At 37.4% G+C, this 23,548-nt stretch overlaps 1 protein-coding gene across 1 annotated transcript in view; it reads left to right on the top strand.

The window, feature by feature from the left end:
• UNC5D (unc-5 netrin receptor D) overlaps positions 1–23,548 on the top strand; it is a 726,013-nt gene that overhangs the window by 658,699 nt on the left and 43,766 nt on the right. The window contains exons 10-12 of the mRNA XM_087938913.1: positions 2,677–2,761; positions 18,188–18,356; positions 19,454–19,681. Of these exons, the coding sequence (XP_087795039.1) occupies positions 2,677–2,761; positions 18,188–18,356; positions 19,454–19,681 (482 nt within the window). The remainder of the gene's footprint in view (positions 1–2,676; positions 2,762–18,187; positions 18,357–19,453; positions 19,682–23,548) is intronic.

The raw sequence follows: 23,548 nt of genomic DNA, 5'->3' as shown, positions 1-23,548 counted from the left end.
ATCAACCCAGCCATTCTGGTTAGAGTTTAGTATGCTGTTTGATTCCAGCTTAGTCAATAAACCATGGCTAAGATCTTCCTGCTGCTTAATGCAGCTGCCCCTCTGCCCCTTCTCCAGCCCTCTGCCACAGTTCTTTCTTTGGCATCCAATTTTGCAATGCTACACCCAGGAGGAGGAAGGCATGCTGAAGCAGCCCAGACTGGCGGAGGTGGAGGGAACGATCGCTTGGAAAGTAAGTAAGCAAACAAGCACAGAGCTCGGTTGGAAGAACTGGACTGCAGAGGGAGGCTAGGTTCTAGGTCCAGGCCAGCCACGTAGAGCTGAACCAAACCGAACCGAGCCACACGCCTTGGAGAGCCGTAGCTGAACTCACCCACATCCTGCGTGCAAGCCCGGCTGGCTGGAGAGGCAGAGGCCAGGAGGGTGCTAAGCGCTCCCTTGTTCTCCTCTGGGGAAGGGGCCCTAATGCTGGACCACCCACCCCTTCCACTGCATGCCTTGGGAGGGTTTTGCTTTTGGGCCTTCTGGTGCACCTCCGCCGCTTCCACCGGAGAGGGCAGCCTGCAAGCTAGCTCCCCCTTTCTACCACCTCTCACCCGCAGGCTTGCAAGGTTCGCCGTGCATGGGTTCCGCATTTGAGGCGCCAGCTACGGAGCGATGAAACAGTCAATGGGCTGCGTGGCTGGCAGTCAGTGAGCCTGCGGGGCCAGTGCCTTGAATGCCCCCCTGCCGCCTCTTAGCACCCCCTTTACACCCCCACTTGCCTCTTACACCCCTCTAAGGCATCCCACTGCCCCCCAGGGGGCAGTACCGCCCACTTTGGGAACCACTGATCTAAGTGCTAGAGCCCACTGTAAGTACATATCCAAAAAGGCATTAAGAGTTGCTAATCCTACGTAGCTTTTTCTCTGGTAATATCACAGTACTAACTGGAGCATACAAAACATTTGCTAGTCAAATACAGCTCATCAGTCTGGAACCCACATTATATATCTGATATTAATACAATTGAGAAAGTCCAGAAATATTTCACAAGAAGAGTCTTCACTCCTCTACTCGTTGCAGAATACCTTATGCCACCAGACTTGAAATTCTAGAGCTAGACAACCTAGAACTACACCGCCTTCAGTCCGATCTAAGTATAGTACATAAAATTATATATTGCAATGTCCTACCTGTCAATGAATACTTCAACCATAGCAATACAAGAGCACACAATAAATACAAACTCAAGGTAAACCACACCCAAGTTGATTGCAGGAAATACAACTTCAGCAACAGAGTGGTCAATTTCTGGAATACTCTACCTAACTCTGTGGTTTCTTCCCCAAACCCCAAAATGTTAACCTTAGACTGTCTACTATTGACCTCACCCCTTTCCTAAGAGGACTGTAGGGGGTGTGCATAAACACACCAATGTGCCTACTGTCCCTGTCCTATTGTTTCTTTTTATTTTTCTTATATGTATCCATTTCATGTATTCATAACTATGTTTATACTCATACCTGTTATCTTATAATCGCTTGACTAAATAAATGAATGAATGAATGAATGAATGAATGAATGAATGAATGTAAGGATCTGATCTTCAGAGTGATAATTATACAGCAACTGTTTCTCCTGTTAGAGGAACCAATATACAGGTGAAAGCATTTTCCTGTTTTTATGTTTGTCATTCAGTTTGATGGGAGATAAATTTCTTTAGAAATTCTTCCAAAGTATAAGAGAATTGTAGATAAATTATCATAACACTCACTTATTTAAATCCTAGGCAGCCAAAGGCATGTATGAATGTCCTGTCTTTCACTGTATAATTCTCTCTCGGTATTCTGTAATTTTCTTAGCATCCCAACTTCAATTAAATCCAAAGGGAAGGCACTACAAGGGAATTTCTCCAAGAGCTATTTCAGTTAGATTCTGTCAGCACTAAGGGGAAATCCTGCCCTTGAGAGATTGTTGAAGAATTTCAAATAAATCATTCACCCAATTTGAGAACTGGGCAGAGAATTCTGAAAAGCTGTTTATGCCCCTCTCCCCATGGTAATATTACTGTTTTAAGGAAAGAATGCTTAAGGTAAAACAGTGCATGAACAGAAGGCCACAGCAGGTCCACCTGAACAACCTCTGGTTAGAATCTAACTTCATCATTCCATATTATTTAATATCTAATTTTAGGTATATTTTCAGAGGAGAAATTCATCCAAAATCAGCAGGATAAGGATTTTGCATCAAAACCCATGATAAATGTGAGCTTCCCCGATACTTTGAACAATTATTTTTATCCCATACTTGCACAATTTAACACTGAAAACATTTTTTCTGTTTGCCATATTAATATAAGTATTACTGCGGTAGGATATTAAAAAGCAATCTATGTTGTTTTCAAGTGCTTCATGCAAACAAAACATACTTTTACCTGAAACTATGAAAAAAGATTGCTCTGAGAAAAAGAAAAGGAAAGGAAAAAAGATTGTTCTGTGAATATTCCAGTATAATAAATGCTTATCAATTGAAATATGATGTTTGTTGTACTATTGAGATGATGACAACAATATTATTTACTACAAAGCTGCAATAAAAGTAATGTGCTCTTTTTCTTTGTTGCAATTTCAGTTCACTGTAATTCTAACAAGCACTTGGAGTGTTTCCAAGTAATTTTTGTCCTTGCTATTCCAGGAGTTAGCCTACTAATTCCCCATGGGGCTATCCCTGAAGAAGTATCTTGGGAAATCTACCTTGCAATCAACCATAATGACTCCAGGTAAGACAGAAATAAATTCTGATGCATATATTATCTATTTAATAGCAAAGCAAAGCAAAGCAAAGCAAAGCAAAGCAAAGCAAAGCAAAGCAAAACAAAGCAAAGCAATAGTACTTAGACTTATATACTGCTTCACCGTGCTTTACAGACCTGTCTAAGTGGTTTATTGCCCCCAACAATCTGGGTCTTCATTTTACTGACCTTGGAAGGATGGAAGGCTAAATCAACCCTGAACTGGTGAAACTTGAACTGCCAAACTGCTGGCAGTCAGCAGTTAGCAGAAGCAGCCTGCAGTGCTGCATTCTAACCATTGTGCCACCATGGCTATTTATTGAGTTTTATAGTTATTGATTTTCTCGTTACTCTGTATTACATCACTGTTCTGCAAGTTCTAATGTTCTACTATTGTTCTTTTAGGGGGATGGATGGTGATTTCCATTACTTTATGTCAATTTTTACATAATAGAAAATTGGTGTATAAAGATGATTATTCTTATTCCTTTTCCTAGATAATTTTACAAGTGTTAGTAACAGCTAAATGGTATTGTAAACCAATTGTGGAAAACATAGTTAAGCACGGCAAAGTTCACATTCCAACTAGGTAAAATTTGACAGGCAAAATGTAGGTCTTTTAGATAATATCTTGGCTAATTCCATGTCATTACAGGAAATGAGTCCTGCCAGGATTAATAATGGGAAGATAAACAGCAAATGCAAGACATTAAAGTATTCCTTTCCTTTTTAAGCTAAAAATGTTTTTCTCATTTCTAACTGTGTGTGCATTTAAGGACAGATACTGTTTTAAATCTAGCTGAAATTCAGTTTTCTCCTGATGGTCTGAAAAGTGAAATAGAATTGAAGAATTCTATTTCTAGACTTGGAGAATGACATATTTTGGGGAAATCTGAGATTTATTTATTTCGCAAATGAAGGCAAATATATTTGTCCCAGGTAATAATTTGAGATAAAATTTGGGTCGGTCATCATGACCAACCCAAATTCAATCTCACATTTATTTATTTAATAGATGGAATATCATATATGGACTTGATACTTTCTTTTGCAAGTTGGACCTGTAATACTTGCTGATATCATCACTCCATCTTGTTTTCTCTTGGTCTCTTTTGTGTATACTTTTTATCAAGTGGAATTCATTCTATGACTGTCTTAGTCCACCTGCCATCAGTTCTTGCTATGTGACCAGCCCATTTCCATTTCAATTTTTTCCTCTTTAGATAGCATCATATATTTTTGTTCATTCTCTAATTCCTGTGCAGATCTTTCTATCTTGTCTTGTGATGCCAAGCATGTATCTTTCCATGGCTCTTTGCACCACTCGCAGCTTTTGTATTGTGTGTGAATGTGTACATACATATACATATACATATACATACAATATACATATACATACATCTCACCTAGGTTAAAAACACAGTAAGAAATGAATTTTAAAAAGATCTAAATTCAGATATCATCATGTAGGTTAGCTAACCATTGAAGTACAGCATTGTTTACATGAAAAAAATCAAACAGTGGACCAGTATATGTTTTTAGCTTACAGCCAATCAAGATGTGATCTACAGTTTAACATGGGACCCCACAGTCACACTGAGGGGAGGATGCTATATCCCATTTATACAATGAATCCTGGCAGATGCCACATGAGGTGCAAATCCTATTCAAGGTTTTTCATGGCTGATAGCTCAAAACCTAGCATTTTTTGTGTAGTGTGATTTATATATCTACCTGTGTCTGGAAGTTCAACCACCCCATTTGGTTTTCCATTGGGGAATGTATGTTAAAAGTTGTTAAGTAGATGTTGTGCAAATCCCAGTGAGATCTTCCTAGATTTGAGCCTTCCAACTGATACATTTGCAAGGTTGGTGTTTACTGGTAGGAGTGAGTAGTCCATAATTTTTTGGTATTCTCTCACTAGTACATCTTATCTTCGTAAATCCGATGGTGTTATATGGCTCAGTACAGTAGTTTGGGATGGTATTAATGCATCAATTTACCTTCTTCATAGTATCATTGAGTCTTTGGGGAAATCTGAATTAACAATTTTCTCCCCAGATCTTTTGTTTTGTAAAGCATTAATCCATTAAATGCAGGGGTGGGATTCAAAACTTTTAACAACCGATTCTGTTGGCCTGGCTTAGGTGGTGGGAGTGGCTTGGTGGTCATGTGACTAGGTGGATATGGCTTGGTGGTCATGTTATTGGCTGGGTGTGGCCAACTCAATATCACTCACATCAAGGCACACATCTTCTCGCCTGGTCTCTCATGACTGTGGGGGAGCTGCAACAGTCGTAAGTGTGAAAAATGGTCATAAGACACTTTTTTCAGTGCCATTGTAACTTTGAATGGTCACTCCACACAAGCAAAGTACCAGCAAAGGAGGGAAAAATAACTCCAGAGAAGTTCCTGAGACAGGAAGTCTAGTTCTACCAAGAATGTAATAAGGGTTAACAGAGAGGCAGTTTCTGTAAGCAACACCAGAATGTTTCCTTCCTGCCTTCCTTATAGGATTAGGCCAGTAATTTCTTCTAACAACTGGTTCTCTGAACTGTTTAGAATGTTAACAACTGGTTCTAGTGAATAGGTGCGAACCTGTAGAATCCCACCCCTGATTAAATGTATTGTCCTAAGTTTGAGATTTATTTTATTATTATTTGTTAAATTTGAGATGGATAGGCCTGTTAGTGCCAAAACAGAATTTGTTTTCATTGTTTCAACTTTTTTATTTTATTTTGTTTTGTCTGTTAAGAGACACCAGTTTAAAATGTAATACAAATTCATCTATATTATTACAAAACCCTAATTAGCAATTGTTTCAAGCATTGGTCCATCTTTCCTTGACCCTGTTTAGCTCTGTATGGTTTCTTCTCCCTATTAGGTGCTTTTTGGAGTGTGTGCCTGTGTGTTTATTCTTGAGTTCCTCCTATGTTTTAAACCCTGCAGATTCACCACTTGTTAGTACTGTCAAAAAGTGTTGATTGTTTTTCACCACTGCTGCCTGGCTATTGTTGCAAATGTTTTTGTTTATTGTCAGAATTAGATTTATTATGCCCATTCTCTTCACCACCCTTGTTGACTTGATTCGGTGGAAGATCCCCAAGAAACATTTCTATGCTGCAATTAAATATGCACCATCAAAGTGATCTTCCATCAGCTCTGTACTCTGGTTGTACAGAGCATAATGCACCAGGATTAATTGACCCAGGGTTTTTTGTTCCATCTCTTCTTTGATTGGAAGAAGTGGCGGTCAGTGGGAGAAACCAATCTGAGATCTCAAAAGCATCATATGAAACTCATCTTCTGGACAATGAAATATTGTGCTGCCCTGCTGGTTCCCAGCAGAGCTTCATAATGTAGGTCGACTTCAAGAGATTAGAAGTGCTTACAGAGAGTGTGGAAAAGGCACACACTTCTAAAAATGTACTGCATGTTTTTTCTAGTGTATCTCCTATTTCTGCATTTGTTGCCAAGATTTATATATCTCTGTCTTGATGGAAACAGTGGAGAAAGACTTGCATATAATAGATCCTTAGAACAGATATGTCAGGTAACTAACCAACTTGCTTAAATTGTTTGTGGAGGTGAGAAAGAAGATGGAGGATTTTGATGCCTGGAAATTTCTGTTCCAAAGTTAATCTGAAGTCCTTTAGGTTCCCTCTTCAGGGGTGGGATTTTACTGGTTCTATCCAGTTCTATAGAACCCCTTGTTAACTTTCTAAAAAGTTTGGAGAAGCAATCTCCTTTTGTTTTTTTCCATCCTTATTACATTCTTGCAGGTACGCCTAGACTTCCTGTCTCCAAAGCTTCTGAGTTTTGGCTTTCTTAAAGGGGAAGGGTTGTTTTAAGATTTTTACACTGCTGTTGGGAGGAAATGCCTCTCTGGACAATCAGCACTTTGAAGATATAATTAAATAATGAAGCAAAGTTTTAGTGACAGGGAACCAAGATGAGTGACATTCAGCAAGGCTTCTTGGCTAGCTAGAAAGATTGACATTTAAATGTGAGTTTACATACCCTTTCTGAGTTTTGATCTAAAACCGGCTTTTGGTGAATGTTAATTCTGTGCTTGGTGATGTTTAATCCAGTGTTTATTGATGGGATAATTTTTCCTATTCAGCTTCAACAAGCAACAGCTACTGTTGTGATTTAATTATTTGTATTGTGTTTGAATTTTTTGCTGCCTCATGGTTTCTTTTTCTATCTGAGGATGGGGACTTCCTTCACTGCTTCAGTACTATCCTTTTGGGGTATATACAGTATATAGTATTGTATATACAGTACTCCAAGTACTCTTTTGGGGGCATACTTCCAAGAGGCCGGATGCAAGCTTGGCACTGATTTCTTTTCCTGCCTTTCTGGGGGGCATGTGATCTTTCCTTAAATCTGGATGATTTGTTTAGGATATCTTGTGAGGTGAGTGAGACCAGCTGGTATCTTTAACTGGTGCAAATAGATCTAAGGATTGCTTTTCCTGGGTGTGCTTTTTCTGGAGAGCTTAAATGACCTCTCTGCTAAAGGGTTTCACTTTATGAGCAAGAGGTGGCTGCTTGATAGTTATCACTGCATTTTAACTATTTTCATTCCTCAAGGTGCTCTGGCACCCCTGTCTGATTTGTAACTCTGTCTTGCAGGTATTTTTAATCTAATGATTGGTATTTAGGGCAGCTTTTTGCAAGCAAAGAAGCTTTTTGTATTTTTTTACAGGTAATCCTTGACTTACAACAGTTCATTTAGTGACCATTCAAAGTTACAATGGCACTGAAAAAAGTGACTTATGACCATTTTTCACACTTATGACTGTTGCAGCATCCCCACTGTCATGAGAGGCCAGGTGAGGAGAAGCGCCCCTTGACATAAGTGATGTCAAGTTGGCCATGACCACCCAGTCACATGGCCACCAAGCCACACACAACAACTAAGCCACGCCCACAGAACCAGTTGTTAAAAAAATTGAATCCCACCCCTGTATCTCTTCCCTTTGATAGCTTAGTTCCGTTGCAAGACCTTGTATACTATATGTCCAGAGATGGTATTCAGCAGGTTTTGACCAGTTCTGGAGAACCAGTAGCAGAAATTTTGAGTAGTTCAGAGAACTGGCAAATACTGCCTCTGACTGGCCCCGCCCCCATCTATTCTCTGCCTCCTGAGTCCCAGTTGATTAGCTGGGTCTTCTTTTGTTGCCCTGCACAGGAGAATGGAGCTGGAAAGCAGGTTAGTGGGATGGGGAGGGAATGGGATTTTGCAGTAACCTTCCCCCAGGAGTGGGGAGGGAATGGGATTTTACAGTATCCTTCCCCTGCCATGCCCACCAAGCCACACCACGCCCACCAAGCCATGCCCACAGAACCGGTAGTAAAAAAAAATTGAATCCCACCACTGTATATGTTCATCTGTTCTCAGTGCTTTTTGATAATGGTTAGTGAAAAATTAAATATAAGAAGGAACAGAAAGAATGGAACAATATATTAAAAAGAAAAATGTTCAAGTTTGAACTCAGATGTTTTATTGCAAAGTCATGGTAGAAATGCATTAAAATAGGTTAATTACACAAATCTATCCCTGCTGTTTTACTTCTGTAGGCTAAAAATGGGGAGAATAAGCTAGACCAAATGAACTTAGGAAGTTTTGTTTGCTGAAATGCTAGGGGGGAAATTATCAAATTAAAGCAAACTTTAATTAAAATGCACATTTTTCCCCTTTCAAAATATTGAGTGGGCTGTAAGTATATTTCAACTTTTTTATAGGAAACAAAGCTCTGTCTGTGTGTGGGGGTGGGGGTGGGGGTGTTTGTTTGTTTGTGCCTTGTTTTGAGAAAAGTAGCCATTGTTTTTCCCCAAGGTTCATTTTTGTTTATCCCAGAAATTATCTATGGGATAATTTCTGTCTTCTGTGGGGAAAATAGTATGACTTCTACATTTTACAATCTGGCAGTGACTTCTTTCTTTCTTTCTTTCTTTCTTTCTTTCTTTCTTTCTTTCTTTCTTTCTTTCTTTCTTTCTTTCTTTCTTTCTTTCTTTCTTTCTTTCTTTCTTTCTTTCTTTCTTTCTTTCTTTCTGTGCCCCAGCTGTGGTGGCCCAGTGATTATTAGAATGCAGTGATTAGAATGCAGACTATTTCTGCTGACTGCCTGCTGACTGCAATTCGGCAGTTCAAATTTCACCAGAATCAAAGTTGACTCAGCCTTCCTATCATATTTCTGAAATTGGAAAAATGAGAACCCAGATAGTTGGGGGCAATATGCTGTATAGAGAGGGCTGTAAGGCACTGAGAAGTGGTATATAAGTCTAAGCACTATTGCTATTTTGTTCATAAAATGTTCAAGTTAGTCCGGGGTCATTTCATCTCCTTCCCTTCCACCATTATCTATTAGTTGGCTGTAGAATAAGTTGATTAAGGGATGCACTTGAAAATCAGGTTAAGCCATTGTCCATCAAGGATTTTAAGGTGTTGAATGAATGCTTTTAACAGCTCTAAAGAATGGATGGATGGATGGATGAATGAATAAGAAACAGGATGGTTTGGTGGTTGATGATTTGAGGGTCACAGGCACTAAATAGTAACTCATTAATTGTAGCTGATCAATAGCATTAGTAGCTCATTCATAGCCTTGATAGTTTTGCATTCATAATTCGTTTCTTTGAGGGAAAGCTGTATGCTCTGAATAAAACCTGTTGGAAGTATGTGTCAATTCATAAAATATTTCTATGGTCTTTTTAGAGTTGCCAACAACTCTGAGTTGTCCAAGTGAGCGGGGAGCAGTGCAGCTACACTCAGGCAGTGCTGGACATTTTAACTCCCAATAAATCCTTTTGAAGTTTTGGAAGTTTGGCTCGAGATTCATGATTTAAATGGGGGTAACTGCCAGAATCCTGACAGCTAGCCGACTCTGAGACACATAATTCATTGTCACCCTTGACCCTAGTTTTCCCCCACCCCCTGGGTGTATTGTAATTCATATTCTCCAATGAGACACATTGGAGATTAGAAAAAACACTGCAGGTAGAAAAACATGCATAGTATTATTCGTCAAATCATCCTAGGAACTTCTTGTAAGCAATTCATCAAGGCTACAGCTTATCACAGGTATTTCCAAGTTAAAGTATTCTTCAAGGGAAATAGAAGTATAATACTATTTAAAAGAGATTTAGCCCAAATGTTATGTGATTGCTTGAAGAAAATATGTTTCGTTTCTGCACAATTTAATATCTACAAGTCTTTGTGGAGAAGAAGAAGAAGAAGAAGAAGAAGAAGAAGAAGAAGAAGAAGAAGAAGAAGAAGAAGAAGAAGAAGAAGAAGAAGAAGAAGAAGAAGAAGAAGAAGAAGAAGAAGAAGAAGAAGAAGAAGAAGAAGAAGAAGAAGAAAGGATATTTTGTGTAACACACTTATGAAAGGGATTGCAAGAATAGGAAAAAAAATCTCAGATTATCCAGATGTCTATGGCTTTATCATTGTTATCAAACATTTCGGTTAAGAGGTGTTTTTAAATGTACCAAACTGATAGTGACCTTGGGCTAGTCTCTCTCTCTCTCTCTCTCTCTCTCTCTCTCTCTCTCTCCCTCTCTCTCTTTCTCTCTCTCAGTCCAATTGAGGTGTAACAGGGTTGTTGTTGTGAGGAAAATAAAAGGAGGAAAACAGAATAATAAAGGCGGGATAAAAATCAAATACATAAAATAAACACTACCCAGTTTACAGTGTCAATTGGTGTATGGCTGTTATTTCAGTTCTAAACTTCTCTGGAATATACAGTGCAATTTTGCTTTCTAATGTATAAAAAATTTGAAGCCAAGAAATTTATAGGGAAAATGTGTCTGGGGATCTAGCATGCAAGAATACAATTGAATGTAATGTAAAATAGAAGGACATCCAATTCAGAAAACATATGATACTATATTGACCATTCATTCATTCATTCATTCATTAATTCGTTCATTCAGTGTATGGCACATCATACATGGAGCAGCAATACATATTACCATTTCATCTAGAGAAATAAAACATAAAATATAAAAGTTAAAAAGATCTGTGTTCGAATACCAATGTCTAGGCCATCTAATCATTGAAGTGCAGCAGTATTGACCACTAGTGGCAGTGCTTATGTGTATATTTGTCATATGTATATATTTGTCATTATTGTATATTTGTCATAGCAATGAAGAGATAAACAATGGTGCATGTTTGCTAAGAATCTAAATAACATGAAACTTGATTTAATGAGAAGCGAAAGCTGGAGCACCTGATTATGCATTGTACAGTTCTTTCATGGATTCTAACTGCACTTTAAGAGTATTGTTTCTTGTCTTATTAATTCTTCTGGAAGAAAGAGCAAGTCCCATTAAAATGATTTGTTGTATCCATTATCAACTAAAGATATCAAAACTACATTGTTCTCTTGCAAAAAAACAAACATTTTGAACAATGAACAAGAAGAAAATGCAAAAATGCTTTGTGAGTGATTTAAGTCTTCACTGGTTATTGCTTACTTCAGTGGATTGCCAAGATCTTTTCTTGGACTGAGAAATAAATTGTAAAAACTACACTGTTTACACTGGACTAGGCATCATGCTTAATTATTTTTTAGTGATTCCAAAAATTTTTGACATAGATTTGATTGTTTATTTTGATATGTTTGTGGCAACTCTTAGTCACTATTGAAAACTTAAACAGGATTGAAATGTTTAGTACTAGTTTGTCTGTTATAAGGTCTCTAGCTTGAGAGAAGGTAATGGCAGATCTATTCCATTTTGTTGCCATTAAAACACAACAGATCAGTCCAAAAAGTCAGCTATGGAGATTCTCAATCATTCAGATCATGGTTATCCCAAAGGTGCTTTTCAAAAGACAGCTGGACTTTCTTTGTTTTTCCTTGAAGATTTTTTGCTACTCATCATTCTCATATTGAAGAAGCTTCTTGGATGAGAAATGAAATGTTTTCAAGGGAAAAACCAAGAAAGTCCAATTGGCTTTTGAAATACATCTTTGGGGTGGGGTGGGGCACAAAGTTACTAAGAATTGAGCTTGACCTGAAGGAAACTTACCTTTTTTTTTTGTTGTGTTTTGTTAAACTCCTGCATAATTAGAAGCACCTTTTAAATGAAAAATGGATATATTTCTTCAGATAGTATTTAAAACTAATGGAATAGAATAGTATTAATGGTGAGGATTATTGAATTTGTAGTATTCATCTCCTTTCCCTTTTTTGAAAATCGTTAATGACTTGGTCTCCCAGGCATTGGCTAGGATAGTGTTTAACACCTTGGGTTTGGAGTTCTATCTTTCAATCAGCCATATTCTTTTTCTTTAATATATGCTGTTTTATGTTAAATTTCTTTTAAATTTCCATAAATTTTAAGCCACCCAGTGTTGCTATAGATTCAGAAGTAGCCTCAAAATTGAATGTACATATGTATGTATATATGTACGGAAGTATGTATGCATACTCTGAAAACTATTATGTATACACTAGTCTACCCTTTCTATGTAGTATAAAGTAGAATTTTTGATGGAAGAGGCTAAATTAATGGGGAGCTTATTAAGAGCCATGGTGGCACAGTGGTTAGTATTGCAGGCTAATTCTGCCAACTTCTAGCAGTTTGATTCTCACTAGCTCTCACTGAGGTTCGTAAAACAAAGACCCAGTTTGTTGGGGGGAATATCCTGACTCTGTAAACCACTTAGAGTGGGCTATAAAGCACTATGAAGTGGTATATAAACCTAAGTGCTATTCCTGTTATAATAGGAAATGATCTAGAGAAGGATAATGCTGCATATTTTCCTCTAAACAAAACAAATTTATGGCAGTTTCATGATTTGCTGCATTGTTGGATTTGCCTCGACTTGCTTCCTGGGGCTGAAAAAGAATGACTGGCCCAACTGGTTTCCATGCCTAAGGCAGGACTAGAATTCAGAGTCTCTTGTTTTTTTTTAGCCTAGTGCCTTAATCACTGTAACAAACTGACTGATTTTTGTGTATCAATTTGCCTACCTTCTGTTGCAGACTGTTATGTTTTGTTTGGGGAAATCTGAACTTTGTAATTTGGGTCTATTGTTGTTTATGTTTCTGTAGAAGATGGTTCAACATCATTAATTTTTTCTCTCTCTCTCACCCAGGACAGATAAATACATTTATGTATTTGTGTTATTCTTCATCATAGAAAAATATTCTCTAATACCTAATACAGTGGTCCTAAGTGTTAAAAAAAATTAAACTTCACAGTTTGATGATTTCATTTCAGTTAAATAATTGAAGCATAGCCAATTCTATTCTCCTTCAGTTTGAAAAAAAATCGCTCCCCTTCACAGTCACTAACCCATGGAATTAAATTTGGCCAGGAAAGAATGGAAAGAATGCTGCTTTATTTTCTCTTAAGGTTTCTTCCATTCTTCAGAAAACAAAACAAGCTTCTGATTTTGATGGAGGCCAAAGGATTAGATCTGCTTTGCCATTTGTTTGCTCTGCACTCAGGGAAATGTTAAATACTTGAAATTGTACAATGCTGTCTGGCTGGGGTGGGATTCAAATAATTTAACCACCGGTTCTCTGCCCTAATGACCAGCTGAGTAGGTGTGGCTGGGTGGTCATGTGACTGGGTGGCCAACTCAATGTCACTCACATCAAGGAGCGCTTCTCCTCACCTGGCCTCTTGTGATCATGGGGATGCTGCAATGGTCGTAAGTGTGAAAAATGGTCATAAGTCACTTTTTCAGTGCCATTGTAACTTTGAATGGTCACTAAATGTACTGTTGTAAGTCAAGGATTACCTGTATAAAAATACAAAAAGCTTCTTTGCTTGCAAAAAGCTGCCCTAAATACAATCATTAGAGTAAAAAGACCTGCAAGACAGAGTTACAAATCAGACAGGGGTGCCAGAGCACCTTGAGGAATGAAAATAGTTAAAATCCAGTGATAACTATCAAGCAGCCACCTCTTGCTCATAAAGTGAAACCCTTTAACTCAGGATTTAACATTACCAAACACAGAATTACACTTCACCAAAAACCAGTTTTAGATCAAAACTCAGAAAGAGTATGTAAACTCAAGTTTGAATGTCAATTTTTCTAGCTAGCCAAGAAGCCTTGCTGAATGTCACTCATCTTGGTTCCTTGTCATTAAAAGCTTCTTTCTGGCAGCTCTGCTTCATTATTCGATTATTTCTTCACAGTGCTTATCATTACATCCCAACTGGAAGAACTCCAACAGGGGAGTATTTCCTCCCAGAAGCAGTGTAAAAATCTTAAAACAACCCTTCCCCTTTAAGAAAGTCAAGCTCCAGCAAAGAAAAAAAAAATGCAGGAGAAGCTCAGACAACAGGAAGTCTAGGCATTCTACAAGAATGTAATAAGAGTTAATGGAGAAACAGAGAGTCAGTTTCTGTAAGCAGGGCAATAAATATTAGGCTAGAAACAGGACCAGAATGTTTCCTGCCTTCCTTACAGAATTAGCCTTGTACAGTGGAAAAAAACAAAAGGAGATTTCTTCCAACAACCAATTTTCCAAACTGCTTAGAAAGTTAACAACAGATTCTAGTGAATAGGTAAGAACTGGTAGAATCCCACCCCTGCTCTCTGCCTTCCATAAACAGCAAATGAACTCTGCATTCAAAGTCCTTGTGCCAGACTGGCTGCTACAGAGAAGATTCTTGCTATTTTCTGGTATGAGGGAGTCCTTCTAATTAGCCGATTTTAGTTCATTTGGTATTAAATACTTCCCAGAATTCCAGTGTGGCTGTGTATTAGATTCACTAAAGGAGAGATACTTCTCCAAAAGCAATTGAAGAACTCCCTTCAGGAGATTATGTTATTGGACCAAATCCATTAATGCTTACCTTCCATGTGAATTCAGGCAGCAGTCATTCCAGTAAATGCTATGAACACAGATGGTAATCCAGGGACCATTAGCTACCATATGGGGGGAATCTGATAAATCAGTGCAAATGATTCAGAAAGTGAGTCCTACTGACTGGACTCTGTTGACATGCCTGGGCTGACTCAAAAGAGAGTCCGTAAGAGGTTGACTTATCACTTGTGAGAATGCAGGAGAACCAATTCTACATCTCCATGGTTACATCAGCTTACCCCTGTAGGTAAGGCAGATTAAGGATATTAAAGGTACCATCAGCCACAGATCTTCATTTGATGGTCCCAGGTAATGTGCCTTCTCTACTGCAACACTCACTTTATGGAATATTCTTCCCTCCAAAATTAGATTAGATCCATCCTTTTTGCTATTCTGAAAAACCCTCAGGTCTTGGTTGTATGTTTAGGCCTAGGTCATCCAGACAATTGGGGACTGGATTAGAAGGTTCCATTGTTGAAGTGGTTTGTATTCTCACTTTTTATTTAGTGCAAGAGCAGCCTTGTTTGATCAGACCATGGTTGGTCACCCTTAGTCCAGCACCTTATTTCTCACAGAGGTCCCTGGGGTGCTCACAAATAAAGGAGAGATACATGCCCACCTCCCATTATTATTTCCTAGCTACAGATGGGGGACATGTGACCATTTAGTCATTAATTCTGGTTATTGGTCATATTGTAGGTAATGGAAGTTGGAGTCCAATAAACTGGTTTCCTCTTATTCCCTTAACTTAGTCTCTTCTTCTAAGTGTAATAGATTTCTTCTCAAATATCTAAGTGTAATAATAAACCATGGTTTATTTTTCCTTCCAAAAAACTGTTGCATGGGGGTTGAATCTAATTTTTCATTGTTCTCTATTGCTCTTTCTCTTCCCCATCCAGATAGTTCAGTTAGATTTACAGAATTGGTTTCCTCAGAACATTAAAATGTATTGCAATTTATTCAAAGTAATACATAAATCACAAAATTTAAGGGATTGTGACCGATGGTGGTGTTATTTTTAACTGATTTATTTGCTTAACAAAGGAAAACATCTATAAGGAATGGTTCTAAATTTAGATCTGAAATATAGAAGGAGTTCTTATCAATTATTTTATAACTTAATATCAGCTTGCATTCTATTACCCATTAGGTTCATTCTGGGTCAGATCAGAAGTGCTTTCAAACTCAGTCATAATAAAAAGAGACAATTTTCAAGAGGATATATTGCTGAGATATAATTATCTTTTTTTTTTTTTTTGCAGCCATAGCACTCTTAGCACTCACTGACAATAAATAAATAAAAATCTCATTGTAATTCTATCATTTAAAATTGGACTTTGCTAAAGGGACTATTTAGTTTCAGAATAGAGATAAGGAAATAATATTAAATTGATAAGAGAAAAAAAAGAAAACAGATGGAGGCAGATAGGTCCAATTAATTGTTTTTCTAACAAAATGTTACAGTGTTGAATTTCTGTTCAAAAATTCAGTCAAGCATATACCTCTTTCAATGCATTCTGATCTTCCCCCATCTTATGAGCCCATCAATTGATCCCAATCCCAACTGTAAATTGGGATTTCAGAATGGCTAGGCACATTGTATTATCCTTTCAATGTTCTGATGTTTTGTAGAAACAAAAAAAGTTAAAAAATCAGAAGAAGTCTAGTAGAACCTTCTCAATCTTACATATTTCATTAAAAGTCAGGCACTTTCATAAGCTGCAGGTTACTTCATCAGATGTGTGGAATAGGTAAACTAACATAGCAGTTATATGAGATGGGAGGGAAGAAGGAGGCGGGATGGCTGTGAAGATGCAGGTGACATGTGAAACAGATTACAAGTATTTTATCAATTAATTATTATAATGTGTTAAAATTGTTGGGATCTTTCAAGATAGACAAAAATTTTGAATGTATGGTTTAACAGTCTCTCTTAGTCAATTGTCCAATCAACATTTTTTTTTCAATTTGGCAACTTTGAGATTTGTAATAGAGTGTCCTGGGAGGTTGAAATGCTCTTGTATGTAGCTGGCCATCCTTGATAGGGTGGCATTTTTCTACGTTCCTTCCTTCAAATGAAGACACCTTGTAGGAGAAGAACAGAGGGAGTTGAGGGGTGGAATTAAGTGTGTTATCAGCCTAGAATCATTACGTTGCCACAAATGGTTTAAGTCCAAGCTCTCTTGAATTCCTTGGATCTTTATATGTTTAAATATTATAAATAAATTTATATTTATAAAGAAATAAATAGTCCTTGTTTTGAGTCAAGATTTCAAACTTGTGTCCATTAATTATTTTACACAAAGTCTGACCCATTTGTTCTATATAAAATCCAGAAGGGCATTGTTGGTTGATGTTCACATACATGATATTAACAGAAATCCATGTGAAGTTAACTCTGATCTTTCATATGCAATTATTGGAGGTTTGTGATGCTGTTGTTTCTGTAATTGCAGGGATGAAGTAGACCTCTCAGTTAGTTGTAGGATCTAGTCATGTTATTTCTTGAAATTATCAGAATCTCAATTCTAGCAACATCTTATGTACTCTGTGGATAGTAAACATTGTTCATGTATGGCTCAGCTCATATTTGGCCTTCCGAAATGTAGACTATGGTTGCAAAATCCACTGCAGCAATCCTGACTAAGGAATTCTGGAAAATGTCTGGTTGTGGAAGGATAGTATACAGGATGAATTTTATTTGACCTACAGTATATACCCATGATGGCAAACCTATGGCACGCATGCCACAGGTGTCATGCAAAGCCATTTGTGCAGGCACACAAGCCCCAGCCAAAATCACCTGCACTGCACATGTGTGTGCCTCACTGCTGATTTTCCGCCATTTGAGGCAGTTTTCGCCCTCCTGGAGCCTCGAGGGAAGCCTCTGCAGCCTCAGGAGGCCAAAAAATGGGCCTTCCAGAAATACTGGAAGTGCCTAAATGGGCCTGGTTTTTGGCCTCCTGAGGCTGGAGAGGCTTCCCTTGAGCCTCTGGGAGGGTGAAAAAAGCCTCCCTCAGGCTCCAGAGGCCCCCCAGAGGCTGAAAACAAGCACTTCCAGTATTTCTGGAAGGCCCATTTTTTGGCCTTCCAAGGCTGCAGAGGCTTTCCTCAAACTCAGGAGGGCAAAAATGATGTCAAACGGGCCAAAAATGTTCTGGGAGGCACGTGCATGCACAGTGCAGGTAAGGGGGTGGGGTGGGGCATGGCGTTGCGCACTGATGCATGGGAGGTGGGGCACATTGCATTGTGGGTGCCAGCATGCGCACACATTTGGCACACTACAACAAAAAGGTATATACCATCATTGGTATATACCATTTTCTTTACTTACCTAATTCTAATTGTTTTTCTCTGTTTTATTTGTGTGCCACTCATAGTTACAGCCTTGAGTTTTTTTTAATATATATATTAAAGACATTAATTGTACAACTAAGCAAACATAAATACAACATAGGCATGAAGATAAATACTGTATACTATATAATAAGTGTGTGTTATCACTTTTTTGGGGGAAAATAATTTGATGTTGTGTTTCTTTCCTTTTCAACATTTCTTATGTATCTAATGTGAAGCCTTCAACTGGAAGGCAGTGAAATCCTCCTAGGTCCAGAAGTGACTTGTGGTCCTATAGAAGTGATGGTCTCTACTCCATTTGCCTTGACAATCCCGCATTGTGCAGATGTGAACTCTGAGCATTGGAATATTCATTTGAAAAAAAGAAAGCATCCAGGCAAATGGGAGGTAAGCAAAATTACTTTCAGAAATAGATAAAAAGAGTAAGGATGAAGCTGATAAAAATTAGATGAGTTGGAGATAATTGCTAAGATGTTTGTGATAATTTACAATAAAAGCAGATGTTCCATCTATTTATTTGGAGCCTAGAGTCACTTCAACATTGAGATAGACAGCATATAAATATAACTGGATATATAGAAAGATAGATGACAGGAAGAGAGAGAAGAAAGAAAGAAAGAAAGAAAGAAAGAAAAAAAGAAAGAAAGAAAGAAAGAAAGAAAGAAAGAAAGAAAGAAAGAAAGAAAGAAAGAAAGAAAGATAGATTAGTTTGGGGGTTTCCATTTCCAAATATAACCTTAGAATTGTATGCAATGATGACGAACAGTCTTCAAAGTAAACACTTATTTTTATGTCTTGTGGATTTATTTATCAGTATTTTCATTAACACATATCAACATTTCGCAAGCAGGAGATTTACACAGCCCCCAACTTCCTATTTGAGGGTCCTAACAATTACCCTTGATAAACAACATATTGATGTGATATGTTACAGAAACAAGTATAGAGAAAGGAAAAGAACAGGCAGAGCTATGGGAAACAGAGTTAAGTGACTCATCAGCTTAAAATCATTATATTGTCACAAATGATCTAAGTCTGATCCCCTTGAATTCTATTGATCCTTATCTGGTGCCAATTTAGTATTGAACTTTAGTTGACTAAATTCTTGTGTACACACTTGAGCAATAAATCTTATGAACTGGAACTTGTGTGTGATCCTGATCCTTCATGCCTGACATTAAACACTAAAATTAGCTTAATGTAGTTTAGAACTAAATAAAGTTTACATTCTTTCAACTTGGAGAAAAAAGATAAACTCTAATTTAACCAAGGGCAATTCTTCACATGTAAATACTTTTTCTGGGAGCCCTGGCCAAGAAAATAATCTACCTATAGTGTATATAGTAAGTCTGTTCTAAGCTCATTAAAAAATACTGCAAAGTAAATAATAGAATTTGTGTGGAATTTTTTTTTAATGTAATTCATTTTCTGCCAAGTCACTTTTGCTTTTCTTCTTTCTGGGTTTAATGTTCTGACACATCCAGGAAGTAATGTCTGTAGAGGAAGAAACCACTTCTTGTTACTGCCTCTTGGATCCATATGCTTGTCATATCCTTTTGGAGTCCTTTGGAACTTATGCTCTCATTGGGGAGCCACTGTCTGATTGTTCTGTTAAAGAACTGAAAGTAGCTGTCTTTGGCTGTATATCCGGCAACTCTTTAGATTACAATCTAAGAGTATATTGTGTTGACAACACTCCATGTGCATTTCAGGTAAGATGGTCAAACCATTCTTGGTCTTTCCAGATAATTAATGAAAGGGTGGGCAATTAATTTTCTCAAAGGGTCCTATAAGAAACTGATTGTTGTAGAAGGCTGAAGCAATGTAAACTGATTTGATGTCCTCAAACTATATCACCTCAAATCCTTACTGGAGTTGGGTGGCTATAACAAATTTAAATAATAAACAAATAACAATAAAAATTTGCTTGCACTTCTGTTCTGTGCCCTGAGACACAGAGAAAGAGAGAATGGTGCAGACATTCTAGAGTACAGAGAAGGTTTAAATAGCTTATCAAGACAAACCCAATTGTAAGGGCCAACTACAAGAATAATTAAATGTAACTTTGCTCTATTAAACAACAATAAAATAAAAGTGCCAGCCAGATAATTGGGGTAGCTTTGGGGGATGGGAGTGAGAGGCCTTGTGCTGTCCTGGTTCATTTCCTTCCTCTGCAGCCGCTCTTAGTCAGTTTTGATAGGAGGGGAGAGATCAAGCCCATGCCAACTGCTTTACGGGGTTCTGCAGGGATCAATACTCTCTCCACTGCTGTTCAATGTTTATATGAAGCTGCTGGGTGAGATCATCCATCACCATAGACTGAGGTATTACTAATATACTGATGATACTCAGCTGAATGTCTTGGCCCATAGTGAGTTAAGTGTTACAGTGTCCTCCCTCTCGTAGTACCTGGAGGCTATTAGGGGCTGGATGGGGAGCAACAGGTTGAAACAAAATCTTGCAAGACCGAGTGGCTCTGGTTTTGGGGTTCGTTGGCTCAGGGAGAGTTGCCACCTTGGTTTTGGATGGAGTGGCACTACCCCAACAGACCCTGTGCATAATCTAGGGGTTTTCCTGGACTCACGACTCCTGCTCAAAGAAAACTGGATTGTGCACCAGTTATGTCCTTTCCTGGACCAACAGTCCCTACTCACAGTCACTCATGCCCTAGTGGGTTGCAGCAAAATTTCACAAACTCACTATTTAAAATGCCATAACTGTGTTGCTAAAATCATTCACTGGAAACTGTGCCAAAAGTTTGGATTTGAATATAGTAACAACTATTGGGAACATCAGGTTGAGAAGGTTCTGGGGAATGAAGAAATCAATTGTATCAACGTAACTGGAAGTGACTAATAGAACTGAGAACGGAACAAAACTGATACAAAATTAGTCAGACAAATGTTTATTATATTTATTCCTACAATTGTATCTAATATTTGAATAGATTTATTTATTTATTACTAGAATATTAAGGTAATAGTAAAATCAAGAGACCTTATACCCCTCTCCCTCCTGAAGTTTCTATTCTTCCTTTGAATTTATTGGATTTGGATAGTTTTATTTTATATATATTTATTTGATATAGTTAAATAATAAGAGATTAATATTGATTGATTATTTTATATAGAAATTGGCTTGGAGAGTGATAATTAATTTCTCTAATTTGTATTTCCCCCTCTTTCCCTTCATAGATACATACATACATACATACATACATATATATGATCTATTGTAGATTAATGAATTTAATATATTGTTTAGTATAATGACAATTTAAACACCTGCTCCTTCTTTTTCTTTCTTTTCCCTTCTCTTTGTTTCCCTTCTCTAAGATTTAAGAGCAGTTAATCTGAACTCTGAATTTTATACAGTGTTTAGAAGAGCAATAGACAAAATACTATAACAAATTTAAACATTCACACTTGGCTATAATACTGTGGGACATTTGCTTATTTGATTAACTACCAGATAATTTGAGACCTGATATTAGACTATGTTTATTATGATTTATTAATACCTTAACCTATTGCAAATAGAGAAACTAGACTAAGATTGATCAATTTGCCTCTGAGAGATTGAGTATATCATGGATTAACTGATAATTTTTAAAGCTAGTAGAGACAGGAAATTAATCAATTAAATAACAATAGAAATCTCTAATTAATTAATATGGAAAATTAAAAATCTTAAATCATTGATCAAGTTGATGGTAATTGGTAATATGATATGGGATAATATAACTAAAATAGTAGATGAACAATACAAAATTATTAAAGATATGACTAGCAGCACTACCACCATCCAAAAACTGCGAGAAAATCTGTACCAACAGTAGCTCTACCTAGTCCTACACCATCGACCCAATGAACGGTTGAAGGGATGTTGGCCCTGGAGAAACCAAATACCTCAACTGGCACCCAATCGGTTCAAGCTACCTTGCTGGCAATTCAAGGAACGATGTTAGCACTACAGGAGTCGATGTCAAAAAACCACACTGAAAGTAGAGCCAAGAGGGAAACAATGACAACAGAATTGAAAAATGAAATAGGGGAAATGAAAGTTGAAATTAGGAACCTGGATGGAAAAATAGGCCAGATTCAGGAATCCATTAGGATAAATGAAGAAAAAAATAGAATAACTGAAGAACAAGCCAATCAAACGGAGAAGAAATTAGAACATATTGATCAAAAAATTACTGACCAGAATAAAAAGACAGAAGAGACCTTAATCCATCTCGTACGACTACCTCCTACTTCCTTAGATTTCAAAATGTGGAGGAAGATAAAGAAGAAAGCTTAGCACTGATAATGGCTGAAATGCTAGTGGAACTCCTACAAAGAAATAAAAATGAGATAGTAAAGGAAATGGATGATGTGCACAGAGTTCACACAAGCTATGCGAGGCAGCACAGACTCCCTTATCAAGTTTGCTAGGAGGTGAATCGAGGACATAATTTACAGAATTTAAAGAGAAGAAACAATAAAGTATAAAGGTAGAGAAGTAATTGGGAAGAAATTGCCTCCCGAGAAGAGATAGGAGTGAGAACTAGGAGTCAAACAATGGTCTAGAACTAACGAGGGAAAAAAGCTAGACTAAGGGTAAATGGAAAGAGGATTGAAACTAATATCTATGAACATTAATGGAGAAAATGACCCATCTAAGAGGAAGAGAATATTTTTAAATTAGAGAAACAGAGAGCTGATATAATTTGTCTTCAAGAGGTTCATATTAAAACACAGGAACAGAGATACTTACAAAATAAAAAATTGGGGAAAATGTATACAACATTAGCAGAAGAAAAAAAAGAGGAGTTGTACTATATATTAAAGAGGAAATAACTTCAAAATTGATCTATAACAATACAATGGGGAGAATATTAATGGTAGAGGTAATTCAAAATTAAAACATTTTATTGGTGGGGATATATGCCCCCAATAAAAATCAGAATGAATTCTATAAAATTCTATATGAGAAATTGATAGAAATTGGCAACCCAAAAATATGTATATTTGGAGACTATAAAGCAATTACAAATAACAATCAAGACTATGCATGTGAACAAAAATATCAAAAAAACTCGAATATTGCCCAAGTGCTTTTTTGAGATGGCTGAAGAATTAGAACTAGTGGATGCTTGGAGGAAGCTGAACCCAGGGATGATTCAGTTCACTTTCTACTCCAATCCGCATAAATCATGGTCTAGATCAGAGGTGGTATTCAGCAGGTTCTGACCAGTTCTGGAGAACTGGTGTCAGGTGGAGCTCCATTCAAAATTCAGGAAAGAAATACTTAGACTCTTTGGGTTAGAGAAAAGATATCTTTTGCTGAATTTGAAGTGGTAGCAACCATAGAATTCTGAATCTGAGGAATTAGGTGCGCAGATCACATATACAAAGTGATGGAAATGTTCCCACCCCCAATAGTTCAAATGATTCTTCCAATTAAAAGTTGTGAATATGATCATGTGGACATCTTCAGGTGGTGATGAGGCCTCTGTCCGTTGACCTTGGCATATTTTGATAAAAGTTTGCAGTTGCGCAGAGAAAAGAAAGCTAAGCGAGAAATAGAAACCTAAG

The sequence above is a fragment of the Pseudonaja textilis genome, chromosome 9, assembly GCF_049901715.1.
Source record: "Pseudonaja textilis isolate UNSWEBS1 chromosome 9, rPseTex1.2, whole genome shotgun sequence".
Classification (NCBI taxonomy): domain Eukaryota; kingdom Metazoa; phylum Chordata; class Lepidosauria; order Squamata; family Elapidae; genus Pseudonaja; species Pseudonaja textilis.
This window is presented reverse-complemented; position numbering and strand designations above follow the sequence as displayed.